The 14905-nt window shown below is 36.9% G+C and overlaps 2 protein-coding genes across 7 annotated transcripts; both read right to left on the bottom strand.

Annotated features, from left to right (window-relative positions):
* Positions 1-522: 522 nt before the first annotated feature.
* LOC132166984 (uncharacterized) lies at positions 523-5055 on the bottom strand. The gene is made up of 2 exons (XM_059577862.2): positions 4815-5055; positions 523-2602 (listed from the first exon to the last, which is right to left on the bottom strand). The coding sequence occupies exon 2, from the start codon at positions 2563-2565 to the stop codon at positions 637-639; it is 1929 nt and encodes a 642-aa protein (XP_059433845.2). The 5' UTR covers positions 2566-2602; positions 4815-5055; the 3' UTR covers positions 523-636.
* Positions 5056-6553: 1498 nt separating this feature from the next.
* On the bottom strand, positions 6554-12826 carry LOC132163902 (uncharacterized). 6 transcript variants are annotated; one of them, XM_059574287.2, is made up of 11 exons: positions 12601-12826; positions 11926-11980; positions 11587-11622; positions 11455-11499; positions 10871-10954; positions 10563-10628; positions 10242-10280; positions 9195-9294; positions 8494-8644; positions 7302-7459; positions 6554-6855 (listed from the first exon to the last, which is right to left on the bottom strand). In XM_059574287.2, the coding sequence occupies exons 1-10, from the start codon at positions 12771-12773 to the stop codon at positions 7435-7437; spliced, it is 774 nt and encodes a 257-aa protein (XP_059430270.2). In that variant the 5' UTR covers positions 12774-12826; the 3' UTR covers positions 6554-6855; positions 7302-7434. The 6 variants fall into 6 exon arrangements, with proteins under 6 accessions (XP_059430270.2, XP_059430264.2, XP_059430277.2 ...); XM_059574281.2 differs by having other exon boundaries at positions 6554-6844; XM_059574294.2 differs by lacking the exon at positions 10563-10628 and having other exon boundaries at positions 6554-6844.
* Between the last annotated feature and the right edge of the window lie 2079 nt (positions 12827-14905).

The raw sequence follows: 14905 nt of genomic DNA, 5'->3' as shown, positions 1-14905 counted from the left end.
GTCACTAATTCGAATTCCCCTTCCCCCATTCCCTTGTTTGAACCTGTCAAAAAATAAAAAAAAAAATAGTAGATGGCCCCTAGAAAAATTCTTTAGTATATTATAATTATTATTACAACTCAATTCACATTTTATAAAAATGAATGCCATGTGAATTGTACAGTGGCAGCACATACTAAATAGTTACATAAAAATAAATAACATTTTTTTATTGTCACATCAGACTTCGAAAGTTTATCCAACTACTTAATGATTCTTTGGTATAAATTTAATGATTTAAAACCAGAAGGCAGAACTAGAATCTTGAATTCTAAATTCATAGTTTAGTCTTATTCATTTATTTATTTTTTGTTTTTCTTTTTAATATATATCCTCTACAAAAATGCCCTCTTCCTCAACTCTCCTAATCCAAATGGGGCCTTACGAATATAGATCGGCCAACTACGTCAAACGCGTTTGGAAGTAGAGGCAGATTTCATGACTTAAAAAAAATAAAAAATAAAAAAATTATAAGGCAGAAACTACTAAACGCATTTTCATTGGCAAACAAGAAACAACCATGAACACAGCCGTAATAGGCCAACCACAATCCTTGTCTATATTTTTTCCTTTTGCTCCAAAGTCCTATTCCTAGTCCTAAGGAGATGGAGAAATAACAAATTGCCTGGGCACACTGAAGATGTCCTTGCCTGCAAAGGGGGACGTCCACTCGCGCGAACCGGTGGAAGATGATGATTCTGTAGCCACCCCACCATCCTGTAACCCTGATATGAATTTCCCATTTGGATTGCCCAGCCTCATGCCTGAGCGGTTCCTCAATAAGGAAGATAATCCCAGCAACAACCCGCTTGATGATTTGGAATCTGCAGGGTAATTCACAGCCCAATTTATACTGGTATAGTCACAGTCAGGCATCAAGCCACCTGTGTTCCAATCCACATGTGAAGATGAGCCGAATGTTCCTGCTGAACCCTGTGCCGGAAACAGCCCGAGAGAGGATGGAGCTGTAAGTGAATGCGAGGATCCACCCATTGTGCTCCATGAACCCTGCCGAGGCTCAGAAGGAACCATAAGTGACGGCGAAGATGCAGCACCCCTTGTGCTCCATGAACTTCCCAGACCAGATGATGTGGGATCCACTTGCCTGAACATGAAAGGAAATTCTTTATAGGGAGCCGCCTGATGGTAGAACTGCTCAGAGCTCTGATTTTCCCGACCAAGGCCGCCTATGGTCTGGTTTTGCATGATCTTCCCATTTGACCTTATGTTTTCAACAGCTGGAACACTACTTACATACCATGGAACTGTTCCTGCAGGTGAAGCACTTACGCTAGAAACATGGTTTTGCTTGGCATTTATGGTTTGGGGACGCTGCATCACTACTACTGGTTCCCTCACTGCTCCTTGCTGTAATATTCTTCCTTCATTTCCAACAACACCAAGCCGCGCCTCCACTTTTGCTGATAGAGGTGCTACCTGCATAGGTGGTGCCAAATTTAATGACGCAGAAGGGCTTGATCCGGTAGCAGCCCACCTCTTCTCTGCCAGTGACTTCAGTTGATTCGTCTTTAAAAGCTGCAGATTCCGATTCCCAGGTTCAGGAAATGTTGGCACTGCTGCAGTTGTCTTGGGGTAGTTAAAATCCCTTTCATTTCTTCTTTGCTGTAATGTAGCTGAAGCTGCAGGCATTTCTTGTGGCCTCGTCAGGTTCTTGGTCCCAGCAGTTTCTTCTGGCTTTGGAGTAGCAGGTTGTTCCTGCTTCTGTGTTCTTATCGTATCTTCTGCCTTGTCAAGATCGCCTTCACAGGCAACAACAGCTCGTTCAACCTCCTGCTTGGACCATTTGTATCTCTCCTCCAACACTGAAATCCGAGCCAGCTCTTCACTAATATCAATTTTCAGATTGGCCCCACTTCCAAGTTCAGTAATATCTTTCTGGTGAGCTGCTTCTTCACTTCCATCGAAAAGCCAGGCAACTGATTCCTCCACCTTGCCCTCATTCAAAATCAGCGCCAATGTTGCCCTTTCAGAAGAGAACCCCATTGCCACTAGCTGCTGAGAAAGTGCTTCCAGCTTCCTTGACATGAGATAGCCACTGCAACGATCGTGCAACTCTTGTGCTCGCTTCTCTCTCTGCCTCTGGTGCTTCCGCTCATTTTTCAGACGAATCTTCTCTCGCCTGTCATTGTCAGAACCAGGTACTACGTCCTGCCGAAGAGTAGAATGGGCTATCTTCTCCTTTGGGTCTTCGGACTCACCAGAGCAGCTGCCATTGTTGGAAACTGAGTCATACTCGGATACAGTTCCATGAGGGCTGCTAGAATGCTCATCTGTATCATCTATATTACGGAACCGACCACTGTCATGTAAAGGTGGCAAAGGGGCAACTGATGATGTTTCTAGGGTATGAAATGTTCCAGAAACTGGATTGTAAGCACTTGCTTGACTGCCACCCCCAGTGTTAGTAGAAGCGGAAGGCTTGGAAGAAGTCTTCTGTTGTTCCTTTGCAGCCCCTGCAGAGGGCTTGCTCTTGGATTTGGACTTGGATTTTGATGCTGGAGACATCTTTCTGGCTTCAAATTAGCTAAAACGTTTTTTTGATCTGAAAAATAAACAAAGTTAGCTAAAACATTACTACAACAACTATAAGGAAAATCAAATCTTGCTTTGCTAAAATTAGTATATGAAAACAATATCTATGCAACCAAAGAACCTACATAATATTGATTAAACACAAAAACAGAGATGATCAGTATGCAAAACCCAGAGAATGTTAAGCCAATAAATTTCGTACACAGAAATCCTTCCCCTTGCTACTACTGATTCACACTTAACATTAAATAAAACTAAGAATGCGAAAACTTACTAGCAATAGCCCCATAGTGCACTACAGTTACAAGCTGCCACAAATGATTTGCAGCAAGTCAAAACGTTTCACAGAATCATACCTAAATAAATGCAGAACTGAAACCTTCCAAAATTCTAAGAGCATGCCAAGCCTGCTAGGCAACTTCTTAGAGGCCGACTTTCATCCAAAATCCTATAGGAACCAGAAAGATAGTTGAAGCTACCACTTATACGCAGACACTTTTTTCGTGCATTTTTGGGTGTCAATATAATATTAACTACACATCATAGATCCACAAGTGGGACTTACCACCCTTGAGTATTTTTCTTTAAACCATCTAGTCTATGTGGGCAACTCCTCTTCCCAATATAGGACCAGGGTGTTACAATCAGAGTGTCATTGTGTGGAAGATGATTCCTTCGTGCCTTTTGTGGTGTTTATGAAGGGAAATTAACGACATAAGTTTTGAGAACCATAAGAAGACATTGAAGGAGATTAAGTCTTAAATTTTCAATACTCTTTATCTTTGGATAGCTGGTGTTTTTTTCCTGTTGTGATCAACTTTCATGATTTTCTTGTTCTTTTTGCTCCTACTAGCTAGGTGATTTTTCTTATATACTTCATGTGTACATAGGGAGAGCGCCTTACGCTTTTAATGATATTTCAATTACTTATTAAAAAAATAGATTGGTGTTTGTGTGTGTAAAAAGAGTGGAGAAATCCCGAATCATCTTCTTTTTCATTGTGATGCTGCAAGAGAGCTGTAGATTATGGTTTTTCTTATGCTTGGGGTAGGGTGGGTTATGCCTAGAAGGGTAGTGGAACTTTTGGCGTGTTGAAATAGGAGGGTTGGCCAGAATGATATCATTATCGACTGGAATGCAATTCCTTCCTTTTTTATGGTGGTCCATTTGGGTGAGATAGGAACACTTGCAGCTTTGATGACCAAGAGAGAACAGGTTTGGATCTACAGACTTCTTTTCTTAAAGCCTTATTTGAGTGGATCTCTGTTACCGCCTTTCTCCATGTCTCTAGCAAAGCAGATTTATGTTCTCTTTTTTATTGTTCTTGATTTCCTAGGTGTTTCTCTTGTATAATTCATGTATACTTGGGTTGCGCCCCTAGTGCTTTTAATGAATTTCCTTTAAAAAAATATAATAGTTTCCAATGATGAGAGTTAGTCCCCTGCTGTGAATATATGATACCCACAAGGGAGTTTTTCACATTTTTCCGAATGATTATCAATTAGTAATGTGCAAACAAGGGTAGTCCACATAACTGCCAAACATCACCATGATGACCCCAAAAAATAATGGGTTGTTAAAATACAATCACAAAGCTTCAAGATGACAATGCCTGTAATAATTTTCTCAAAAATCACAAGCAAAGATAACCCAAAAAAAAACACACACACACAATTCCAACCATCCATTCATTCGCAATCGATATACACATGCAGCACCAACAAATCAAAACACATTGGAGCCAAAACCACAGCGAATGAAAAATCAACTGCCGGAATAAATTCTTCGAGCCGCCAAGCACGCCCAACCCAAATTCTTAGAAATTATATCTGTATTCAATCGCTACGCTTGTGCGCACATTTGAGTTTCAAAATCGACATCCACTGCCACGCATATGAAAGGAAAATGGAAGACTAACTATTCAAAAACACTTTCACATTCCAACCCAACAAACCCATCAATCTACTTCACAACGCCACAAAGGAAACCCACAACCTCGATCTTAAAATCCGAAACCCACAACGTAGAGATCTATCAAAACTCTCATTTCGACCCAAAAAAAAAAAAAAAAATCACAGATCAAGAAAAACAATAAAACCCACAACAACATAACAAAGAAAACAAGAAATAAACATCAAATCCGCAAGTGAAAATCGACAAATCACATTCAGAAAATCCGATCTATAACGAGAGAGAAGAAATGGGGGATCTGAGAAACTGACCTTTGTGAAAGGAGTGGATGCGAGGGATCGACGATGGTAACGAGGTCGTCTTCCTTGTCCTCTTTCTCTTCTCTCTCTCTCTCTCTCTCTCTGTACGTTCTTTATCGCTAGATGTTTTCGTTTTTTCTGTTTTGCTTTTGTTTGTCTGTTTTGTTTGTTTCTTTGTTTTTGTGGAGTGTAAATGAATCTGCCCAGAAAAAGGGAAATTGTGAAAATTATATTTTCTTTTTTAGTAAGTAAATAATGAAAATGGTTAGTATTTATTTATCTATAATATGTCTAAATTAGCATTCAATTAAATCAAGGGTTTGAAATTCAATGGAAATAAGGATCAGGAATTTCTAGAATTATTATTATTATGTTTTTTTACGTGTCCGTACAAGAAGGAGAAGAGCAGGATTCGAACTAAAAAAAAAAAAAAAAAAAATCTTAACAGTATTTTTAATTAGTTTCTTTTAATTTGAAAATAATTAAAATGATTAAACATACAATTATTTAAAAAAAAAAAAAAAATTCAGAGAATCTTAATTGAGATAATAGCTTTTTTTATGTTGGTGTTTTTCTAAGGTTTTGTTTGTCTGAACATTGAACAAGCATGTCGTTTCTAGTTTTTAGTTTTTATCTGTATTTTCAGGAACTTCCTTTTTGTAAGCTGTCGGGTCCGTTTTCAACGCCTAAACTCGCCACGTATTGAGGGGCTGTTGGGACTTGGGGCCCCGGGACTTCCGTACTGCCGCCGATTGAAATTGTCCTTCTCATAAAAAGGCCGTTTTTAAACTAATACAAAAAACAGTTAAAAAAATAAATATTGTTTTGTAGATTATTATATAATTGTCATAATTAGAAATTTAGAATGATATGGAACTATAATTCAGTCATTGATTTTTTTTTTTTTTTTTTTTAATTACAAGTACTGATTTAGGACCGAAGAGTATCCAATTCATGACTAAGATTTCAAAAATCTTAAGGTCACAAATAGAACACGTGTCCCACTAATTAAAAATAATAATAAAATATTATTTAGAATAACAATAAATAAATAAAATAACCCATCTTGGGCCAGCCATCACTAGATCAATCTTTTTTTTGTTTTTTGTTTTAATTTTTTATTTGGCTCTTAGCGATGATTCGGCCATAAGGTAGCCGGCCACACCTCAAAGGCAAAAATGGAGTGACCAGACACCCTTTATTTTTTATTATTTTATTTTTAATTTATTTTAAAACTATAAATAATATTTTATTATTATTTTAATAGTGGGACCGGTGTCCCATTTGAAGCCCTAAGATTTTTAAATCTTAGCCTTTCCATTTAGGATAGGAGAGGATCTGTTTTTGAGTTTTGTTGCCATATCATTAAATTGTATTACAATCATATAGCAATATGCTAAATAGCATTACTCATACTAATACTAAAAACTATACTTTAAGACAATTGTTATTGACAAAAAAGAAAACATTTTGCTCTAAATATTTTCTTTTCTTTTCAGTATTGCTCTACCTATAATTATTGTATAGCTCTTTTACAACTTCATATGCACTAAAAAAATAATTTGACATCTTCTAATCATATGCCGACACGTTTCAAGAGTTGTAAAATAGTTGAAAGTCTAACATTTTTTATTATTTTTTTTATCAAAGAATCATAAACAGATTTAGAACATTTTGTTTTCCTTTTCTTTTTTATCAAATTTTCAGATTGAAAGTCCTTAGGGGAACTTATGTGCATTCTGACAACAATAATAATAACAACAAAAAGGGCTTTGTAAACTAATTAACAAATTTAACATGTTCTTTTTTTTCCCCTTACTTGCTTCATTTTTGATTGAATTCTATATTTTAGAGAGGATGCAAATATTATCCTTATCCAGCACAACATGCATCATAAAATTCTCCTTCCTCCGATAAGTATTGCAATCATGCTCCTCAGCTCTACCTGGAACAGAACTCTGAAGCCCAGTTTCAGCTTTCAAGATTAGAATGCCGAAGGGTAGTCAGCCTGCATTTGATCATAGATATCGAGTTGCAAAAATCTGCGAAAAAGCTGAGTCCAAATAAGTAAAGGCAAGATGTTAAATTTGTAATGACGATGATGATTATGACAACAATGATCATGTGGGGCACAATTGCCCAATACTTTAGTATATCTGTAACAACTCGAGAAAAGCATTGGTCACATCTATGCTATCACTCTAAAGGGAGTAGCCAAGTTGTAATTCAAACTCCCTAGAATCGCTGATAAAGCTCAATCTCGCCTAGTAAAGAACCAATGTGAAACTTAATACTCATGAGCTCCTTTATAACCTATTCACTCTATACATGCTAATTGTCTTTCCAATATAGAATTGAGGTGTTACAGCATCAGCTCCAAACAAAACTCCAAGTTATTTTTTAGCATGTCAGTTGACAAACTATAAGGGAAAGGAAAAGGCATGATTGCAAAGAAAATAAAAACTGATAAATGATTACAAATTAGGACTGATCTTTTACCCAGATAGTCTAGTCTGAATCGGTAGGATTTCCTAGACTATATGCATCTGCATCTGCACTGTCCAAAAATGTTCCAATGCATTTAATCTGGTATAGGTGATGTGGAGGAAACTATCGGTTACTTGTGATGTAATTAGTTTAGGGTACACCTCTTCTTCCTGCATGACATCAAATCAGTCAGAGGTCATATAATTAAATGAAGAACAGCAGCATTATTTAACATATGAGATGTTCCTCAAGAGCACACTTGTGTCTGGCCCCATATGTATGCAATATGTGTAATTGATTGAAATATAAGGCCGAAAAGTTGTCCGACTCACAACATAGAATAGAAAATCCAATATGGATGAAAAAACAACTATATTATAGTGATGTCTGAACATCAGTGAGAAGTAAAATATTCAATTAGAAATGCGGAGAGAAAATCAGGATTTGTTTCTTATTCTTCTTTTCTTTTTTCTTTTTTTCTTTTAGAATTCAGAACAATGGCATGCGAGCACTAAAAAGTGAAGCAACTTTCATTTCGTTACAAAGCAAATATACTAGTTTCTTTTCCCTTTGACATCTTACAAAGTATTGCAATTTATAATACATTAACGCCCAAAGGACACTGGTATTGAAGATCTTAGAGAAAACAACTTTGGGTTTTCCACATACCATATCACCACAAACATTTGATGGGAAATATGATTCAAAGGGATTATATATATATTTCACAACAGCTGGGCACAGGATTTAAAATGAGAATGGCATTGTCAATCATGATGACAATGATGGTGGTAGTTTATAATAGTAACTTTTGCCTAGTGAAGAGACTTAATTCTGGATAAGAAGTCAGCCTCCCCCGTCCTAGAAGATAAAAATCCATTTTCTACATTCAAGAAGAAGTAATTTGTCTCCAATTATGTCGATTATGACTTGTACAAGTTTTCCAAGGCTATGAAAAAGAGACAGAGTTTACTGAAAATGATTCCCTTCCAATCATTTCCAAATTCTGCAGCTAGTTACATTATCTTAATATAATCTGAATATATATGCCAAACAACTGTACATTTTAGGTGCAATCATCCGTTTATCTCTTTAATGAAGAACAACTAAAAGACCAAAACATTAGAACATCAGACAAAGTTACAAATAATATAGTCTAGAAAAGGCAAAACCAAGTAATAACAACAAACAAAAAAAATCTCACTGTTCTACAGCCTCGTTGCCCTGCAAAGCTGCCAAACGTGCAAGTTGATATATTTCTTTGAAATTATTTTGACTAATTGCCTCTTTATTAAATATGGCATCGGATAAAACAACTGCTGATGCTCCTCTGCTGATATATTCTCTGATTGAATCTGAAATTGGAGTAGAAAACAAATGTTAACTCAGAAAAATTAATGCTACAACTCAATGAATTGATATCTTGCTTGAAGAAAAAAAATCACTCTGTAACCAGAAAATAGGAATGTAAAACATACCAACTTAAAGGAAATTTCTGACCATTCTGTCTCCTTATGTTCTCTAAAAATACTGGTTCGAAGCATAATGCAAGTTTGAATTTAAATCTATGAAAAGATAAAAATAATTAAGAAAATGATACTTTTTGCATGATTTCATTTTGTTGAAAGGCTGATGCATGCAGTTTTGAAAGAAAATTAAGAACTTAAAAGTTTGAAGGCTGTCCAATAAATGTCTTATGACCAGAACAATTTGGATGACAGAGGGATATGAATACAATTCCCTGATGAAAATCATCTCTAATTCTTAAATAATATAATAGCAGACCGGAAGAATATCATATTTCCATCACTTAAGCACTAATATAAGCAATTGAGGTACTGAGGCTGTAAGAGCTACAGGACAGAGCCAATGTAAGAGCTACAGGACAGAGCCAAAGTTAACAACCTATTGTTATGCCCTGAGAGGCAATCATTGAGATGTGACGAAAAGGCCTCTTGAGTGCTGAAATGTACTGACTACCACCCAACGCAGAGACAGGATAAATCTGTTCCACCAAATAAAAGAAAGTACATCCATAAGGTACATCTATAGATGAACTATTTTTTTACGTATAAAAAAAAAAAACTATTTTCTGACACTCCAAACAATATGAGATATCATACATCGTGAAAGAAAGAAAAAGAAATGTTTAGAAAGAAAAATTCATGTATGAAGTTATACTTCTTCACCAAGTGCAAATCTTATGAAAGTTCCTTGGATGGAGGAAGGAGAATGCATTTATGAGGCAGTACATTAGGGGCATAAATAACCTACATGATTCCAGGTCCAAAGTGCTAAAGGAATCTTAGGATAATTGTGGCACACATTCCTCAAACAAAACAGTTTACGACAGTATCAAAGTTCAACTGATATATGTAATAATGTATTGCCCCACAAATAACATCTCCATGATGCAAATAGTGTAAGAGATGCTTATGAAAAGTTTAAAGAAGATTAGGGGCATTATTACAACAATTAGCAATCAAGACAGGAAATTTGAATCCACGAGTATTGTGCCAGTGTTCTTTGGCTTGATTGCTGAAGAGAGAATTATACAGGTTATTTGTTGATATGAAATGCTTAATCATTCATCCAAAAAAAAAAAAAAAAATTAGAATCTACGAAGTATTTTATTCAACTCAGCAAAGCTAAGATTGCGGCTTGTTTACCTTTTAACCAAAAATAAAAACAAAAATTATATGTATATTCATGTACTGATGATATATACCTCAAAAAATTCAAGATCGTGGGGACATTCCACGAGAATTGTGTAACCTAGCAAGTGTAAATGACCAATGAAAACAGAATAATCAAATAAATAATGAGCTTTTACATTAACATCCATTTGTTGGTTTGCAACAACCAGCACATATGGCAGTGGACAATGACTACTATACCTTGATGTCAATCAACTTCCACATTTTAAACATCATAGAACTTGTCAAAACTCACCTTGACAATTTTTGCACCAGCATCATATGCAGACAATATCTGTAAATCACAAATTGATGGTTTTAAGTTCTCCTTCAGGGAAAGAAGCTCAAATATTCCAAATATTCCAAATCTCAAACAGAATGCTAGAAAACAAATAATGCTGGAAAACCAAATCTTCAAGATTCACCATTATGAGAACAACATTGGTGGCCAACAAGAAAAACACTATAATAAGTCAAGATTTTTAAAGACAGATTCTACAAAAAAACATTGAAGGTTAGAAATGAAAGATTGATTGTTTTTTTTAAAAAAAAAAAAAAAAAAAAAAAAAGCTCTTACTTCTGTTGGAGTCATCACACCAGGTATGTATAAAACTTCACCACACTGGACATCAACCATAATGTCCTGACAGGGAGTAAGCACGTTTGGAGTGAACAGAAGAAAAGGTATTAGAGATGTCTCCTAACAGGTTTGCTTAGGATTCAGTTTAAGATGAAAAGTCACAAGTAATCATAGGAGTACTAGAAAAGAAAAAGAAAAAAAGAAAAAAAAAAAAGAAAAGAAAAAGGAATATTATCCAAGATTGATATCTGCCAGATTCAAGTAGGAAGTAAAAAGCCTGTGACTGCATAATCTAAAATGAATACCTTAACCATAGCAGGACTCATAAGAAATTTGGCTCCAGCATTTATTGCACTTTTGGCATCCTCAACATTTAGCACAGTCCCAACCTGCATGATAGTAGCAGTTTCAGATAATTCCCGCAAAACAATTCTGATAAATCTATATCCCAAACCAATCTATGACGCTTATCTTAACTGAAGATGGCACAATAAAAACATTCAAATGGTGTTACAAAGATAGTTTTTATAGACCTCCCAGGCAGCATGATTGGGGAGGCATGTTGCTTTGCTATAAAAAAGAGGGATTCTAATTGTAAGATATCTAATGAGAAAGATAGTTTTTATAGACCTCCCAGGCAGCGTAATTGGGGAGGCATGTTGCTTCACTAGAAAAAAGAGGGATTCTAGTTGTAAGATATCTAATGAGAAACACCAATCGATGGTCTTTCCAAACAAGCACAGAATTTGTGTCGATAGATCATTTACAGAATCTGGGCCCACAAGTATAGACTTCAGCAAGGATTTTTGTCAAACACAACTCAATTTGAACTGAAAATGAACATAATATGATATGTCAGTAAATCCAAAAGTGGCTAGCAATATATTACCCCTAAGGCCGTAGTAGGATGCTCCTGCACCAGCTGCTGCAAAACCTGTGCAAATGAGAAAGAAAGCACATAAACGCCCAAACTGAGAGCAACCCGCAGTGACAAATTGGGAAGATTGCATTTCTAGACAACCTCAAGTACACCTGGCGTGGACATCACAATCTCCAGCTACATATCAAGAAAGAGAAACAAATTAGAAACCATCACTAACAAGCCACAAACTAATTGCAGAATGAGAATAAATTACCCATGTATCTTGTTATAAAACGGTTGGTAATATTAGAATGACCAGGCAAAAACGTTTTCAACATTCCAAATCACACGAGACCTTAAGTAATGGCAAGAATCTACCAACTACAATTCACATACTAGGAGGTGAGAAGTAAGAATTTATTAGCTCATAACATAAACTAGAACGTCCATTCCAACAAACAGATAAAAGAAGAGTTTGCACCAAAAAATAAGACTCACAACCGTGATGCCGCCACTAAGCGCAGCACGTGCCGCTTTCAGTGCCAGCTCCGAACTATCCAAAAGGAAAAAACTGCAGTAAGCCATTGTCCACGCCAAGATTGCCAAGCTAACTTTACAGATTTCCATATAAACATAGTTTTAAATCACCACTTGTCTCAAAAATTTAAGTTTAATCATTTAATTAATATTCCAACATTCCTCCTGAATGTAGGGCCAATAGGCCAATACTCTAGAATCAGGTCTGAACTCAGCCAAATAGCCGATAGAAAATGATGAATTTTAATTATTTAATTAATATTCTACAATTTTTGTAGAATCAGGGTTTTCAGTCCCGATAAGTGATAACTGATAGGAAAGGGTGAAAGGGTGCGATTAATTTTATATAATTAATATTCTAACACAATTTTAAGCCCCAGACAAAGACATCAAAACGAAGAAACGTGTTAATGCCAATCCGATTCACGTTGAATTTATCTTGGCATCGATTACTTCTACATACGATCGCTCTTTCTATAATCAGTTAATCACTCTTCATTTTCCTCCAAAAATTGTCGAAATTTCAAATGCATCATGGAAAAAGAACTTAAACCTCAAACTTATATATCAAATTGACAAAAAAAAAGAAAAAGAGTAGCAGTAGAAGAGCAAAGCATAGAGGTTTGAGAGAGAGACCTGTTGGCACGAAGACAAGCGATGACACCAGAACTGTGAATCGGTGATAAGGTTTTGTCAACAGGAGTCAGTGAGAGGAGCGGAGGAGAAGAGGAAGAAACCCTAGGCCGAGGCGGTGATTGTGAGCTCAGAATGCTGAGGGAAGACGAGGAAGCGCAAGCGCAGAGAGCCATTTCCGCCGCCTCTTTCTATCTACTCCTCGCTCATGGAAATGCGCGCGCGCGGGGGGGAGAGAGAGAGAGAGAGAGAGAGGGAGAGAGATTTTGTTTGGTTGCGCGGGAGAGAGAGTTTAACTAACCGTGTTTAGTCTTATCCATTGCGGGTTTGAATAATTGTTTTTTAATATCAATTATTTGAATAATATTTACTAATTTTAAATTTATCATGTTTTACTTTATTTATTTTAAAAGGAAAAATATTTATGTGATAAAATTTTAACTATTTTAATTGAAAATAATTATTAAGATTTGAGAAAAAATTTAAGGGAAACTTCATAAAACTCCCTAACTTTCAGCCGATTTGACAAGTACCTTATGAATTTTCAAAACTCTTACTTAGGCCCCCTGAACTTTAATTTGCTCTCACTTTGAACCATTTTCAAATAATTTGACTTTTTATACCCATTTTACCCTCAACCAAAACTACGTTGTTTTGAGCTTCAAAACTACATCACCACCCAACCCAAAACTACACTGTTTTGAGCTTCAAAACTACATCACCACCCAACCCAAAACGACGTCGTTTTGAGCATAATATATATATATATATATATATATATATATATATATATATATATAAAAGGAAAAGAAAAATATTAAATAATAAATAAACCGAAATCAGCCACCCCCACATCGACTAGGAGCCACCCTCTTGGCCAAAAATGGGGTGGTCCGGCCACCCCATTTTGGCCAAGAGGTGGCTAGAGCCACCCCGATTTCGTTTTTTTTTTTTTTTTTAATATTTTGCTTTTCTTTTTTTTTAAAAATAGGGGAAACTTCACTAAGGCCCCCTGAACTTCCGGCCGATTTTGCAGACCCCCCCTGAACTTCAAAAACTCTCATTTTGGACCCTTAAACTTTCATTTTCTCTCACTTTAGACCTATCTGTTAGTTTTCAATGTTAAATGCCCATTATACCCCTACCCAGCCCACTTGAAATTCCGAAAATGCCCAAAACTACAGCACCCACCCCAGCCCAAAACGACATCGTTTTGGGCATTAGTTTTTTTTTTTTTTTTTTTTTTTTTTTTTTTAAAGCAAAGAAAAAGGAAAAAAAAAAGGGGGGGGGGGGGGGGGAGAAGGATCGGGCTTGGCCAAAATGGGGTGGCCGGACCACCCCATTTTTGGTCAAGGGGGTGGCTGGAGCCACCCCCTGGCCGATCTGGGGGTGGTCGAACCACCCCCATGGCCAAGGGGGTGGTCCGACCACCCCCTTAGCAAAAAAAGAAAAAAGAAAAAAAAGGGGGATCGCTGCATTTGGGGTGGCCGGACCACCCCCAAGGGGTTGGGGGTGGTTTCAGCCACCCCATACGGCCGTTATGGGGTGGCCGAAACCACCCCCAGCCCCTTGGGGGTGGTCCGGCCACCCCAAATGCACCGATCCCCTCCCCTTTTTTTTTTTTTTTGCCAAGGGGGTGGCCGGACCACCCCCTTGGCCATGGGGGTGGTCGAACCACCCCCAGATCGGCCAGGGGTGGCTCCAGCCACCCCCTTGGCCAAGAATGGGGTGGTCCGGCCACCCCATTTTGGCCAAGGGGTGGCCGGAGCCACCCCGATATTACTCTTTTTTTTTTTTTTTTTAATTTTTAAATATTTTGCTTTTAAAAAAAAAAAAAAAAAAAAAATTAATGCCCAAAACGACGTCGTTTTGGGCTAGGTGAGTTGTAATTTTTAGGGATCCAAAACGGTGTAGTTTTAACGAGGGGTATAATGGGTATAAAAAAGTCAAACCGTTAAATCTAACGTTGAAAACTGACGGAGGGGTCCAAAGTGAGAGAAAATGGAAGTTTAAGGGTCCAAAATGAGAGTTTTTGAAGTTCAGGGGGGGTCTGCAAAATCGGCCGGAAGTTCAGGGGGCCTTAGTGAAGTTTCCCCTTAAAAATAATAATAATAATAATAATAATAATAATAATGCCTAAAACGATATCGTTTTGGGTTAGGTGGGTGTTGTAGTTTTAAGACACAAAACGGTGTAGTTTTGGGGTGAGGGTAAAATTAACATAAAAAGTCAAACTATTTGACTTTAACGTTAAAATTGTCCAAAGTGAGAGCAAACCAAAGTTTAGGGGGCCTAAGTGAAAGTTTTG

Source organism: Corylus avellana, chromosome 2, assembly GCF_965113065.1.
Source record: "Corylus avellana chromosome 2, dhCorAvel1.hap1.2, whole genome shotgun sequence".
NCBI lineage: Eukaryota > Viridiplantae > Streptophyta > Magnoliopsida > Fagales > Betulaceae > Corylus > Corylus avellana.
The sequence above is the reverse complement of the archived record's forward strand: the minus strand, read 5'-3'. Positions and strand labels throughout refer to the sequence as shown.